The sequence below is a fragment of the Telopea speciosissima genome, chromosome 2 (genome assembly GCF_018873765.1).
Source record: "Telopea speciosissima isolate NSW1024214 ecotype Mountain lineage chromosome 2, Tspe_v1, whole genome shotgun sequence".
NCBI classification, from domain to species: domain Eukaryota; kingdom Viridiplantae; phylum Streptophyta; class Magnoliopsida; order Proteales; family Proteaceae; genus Telopea; species Telopea speciosissima.
In genome coordinates this window covers 11,422,147-11,424,082 of record NC_057917.1, presented here as the reverse complement: position 1 = coordinate 11,424,082, position 1,936 = coordinate 11,422,147, and the positions used below count along the sequence as shown (strand labels likewise).

Below are 1,936 nucleotides of genomic sequence, written 5' to 3'. Positions count from 1 at the left end.
TTTAACTGACTTCAACAAATGGACTTTGCTTTCATTAATTAATTACATGTACACCTTGCCACCTTCCCGATGGTAATCCCCTGCATTATTGCTCCTCTCCCACCACAAGCGCACAAGCACAAGAGAGTGAGTTTAAAATAGTGAGAAAGAGAAAGAAGAAAGAAGAAAGAGATGTATGAGAGAGTCTATAGAAAAGAGAGAGAAAAGAAAGAGATTGACACAGAGAGATGTAGTAGTGATTTGGACTTGTTAACCCCACATGAACCTTGTTACCTAACCTAACCCACCCTCCTCCTCCTTCTCCTCCTTCTTCTCCTCCTTAGTCTTTGCAGGAATTCAGGAAAACGCCTTTCTTAAGACCCAAAGGGTGCCCTATGTGGGATTCCCTTTCTTCTTCTTTGATTTGCTGGTGGTGATGGTGTTGTAGGGTATATGTCTTGTGATTGGCTTCCTTCACGCAACTCATCTTCCTCTTTCCCCACTCTTCTTGATATCCCTTCTCCTCCTCCACTTTCCATTCTTTCTTCTTCCTTGTTCTCTAAGGTTAAACTTGCATCTCCATTCCTCTTTATTGCTACAAGCTAAAGTTCCAAAAAAAACCCACAACAACAAAACAAATTCCAATTAATTATCAAGAATAATGGGTAATTACTCAATAATAGTGAGATTCAAATTCCGTAACATTACGAGAAAAATAAAAATCCTCGGCAGATAATGCTAGGCGTCACTACCAATGACATTACCATTAAATGGTGAAGAAAAAGAAAAAGAATTAAAAACCTAATTACCTTGCAACCCAATGAACAGAAACGAAATGGATCTAAGAGACTTCTGCTACATATCTCACAGATATGAGATACCCCTTTACCACTCTTAGGTTGAGGTCTCTCATTAAGAAATAAAACTCTAGCACTGTTTATCACATAAGTTTGAACTCCACTAATATCAAGAACCTTTTGAATTTCAGCAACTCTCACTACATCATGGTAAGATGATCTTCTTATCTGCAAACATCACATTACATTCCCCCTAATCTATCAATCAATGATCTCATTCCTCATTATCAAAAAATCAAAACTCAAGAATTCAAAAAGAAAGACTACTAAAAAACCTACTTGAATTACGCGATGATCTTTGTGACGAGAAGAACGACAGTAGAAACAGAATGCATCACCATTGCAATCAAGACAATACATATTACATTCGCTCCGGGCGGCGTCGCCGTGAATCCGGCAAACCGCGAAAAAAGATGTGGTTAGTAATGATTCAAGCCATGGTGGTACCCGCATTGACTCCTGTGACCCCTGTTTACAATCCAGAAACAACCAAAAAATCCATTAGAATTCAATTTGGAATTTTCTTTTTTTTTTTCTTTCCAAGAACAAGAACAAGAATCAGATCGATATTACCATTACAATGGCGGATCTCTTTGTGTGTTGTGCTTAAGAGGAATGTGAGTGACTTATGTGTTGATAATGGAGGCGACTTCACGGCGAGACATGAAAGGGAGAGGAGGAGAGAGAGAGAGAGAGAGAGGGAAGGAGAAAGAGAAAGAGAAAAAAAGAGAGAGAGATGCTTAAACGACCTGCAACTTAGAATTCAACATCACACAACGCCTGGGCTAGGAGACAAGAGCATAAACAAATGTCTTTGGACTTGTTTAATCGGACGGCTGTTATCAATCGTGGTGGCTCAAGTGATATTTGAACCGTTGGATTGGAAAAAGTAGAGAGGGTTAGTTTTGGCGCTTACGATGCTTTTTGGCATTTCTTTGCGTCTCTTCGTAGGGACTACGGAGGGAGAGTCGGCAACTATGGCTACGTATGGGCGGAGAAGCTGCTCATGAGAACAAAACCTCTCTCACCTTACCCCTCCACGTGGCTGTCCATTTGGCATTTATGTCCACGTGTTAACTTTAAAAGAACACCGACACCCA

At 40.2% G+C, this 1,936-nt stretch overlaps 1 protein-coding gene across 1 annotated transcript; it reads right to left on the bottom strand.

The window, feature by feature from the left end:
• Nucleotides 1–1,736, bottom strand: LOC122650047 (protein RGF1 INDUCIBLE TRANSCRIPTION FACTOR 1). The gene is made up of 4 exons (XM_043843344.1): nt 1,410–1,736; nt 1,116–1,304; nt 789–1,004; nt 1–581 (listed from the first exon to the last, which is right to left on the bottom strand). The coding sequence occupies exons 1-4, from the start codon at nt 1,410–1,412 to the stop codon at nt 354–356; spliced, it is 636 nt and encodes a 211-aa protein (XP_043699279.1). The 5' UTR covers nt 1,413–1,736; the 3' UTR covers nt 1–353.
• Nucleotides 1,737–1,936: the final 200 nt, after the last annotated feature.

Excerpts from the sequence above, each read along its gene's own strand:
- LOC122650047 (XM_043843344.1), bottom strand. Across the intron at positions 1,005-1,115 it reads AAGATCATCGCGTAATTCAA|ATAAGAAGATCATCTTACCA; the intron begins GTAGGTTTTTTA and ends TGATGTTTGCAG. Across the intron at positions 582-788 it reads TCTGTTCATTGGGTTGCAAG|CTTGTAGCAATAAAGAGGAA; the intron begins GTAATTAGGTTT and ends TTGGAACTTTAG.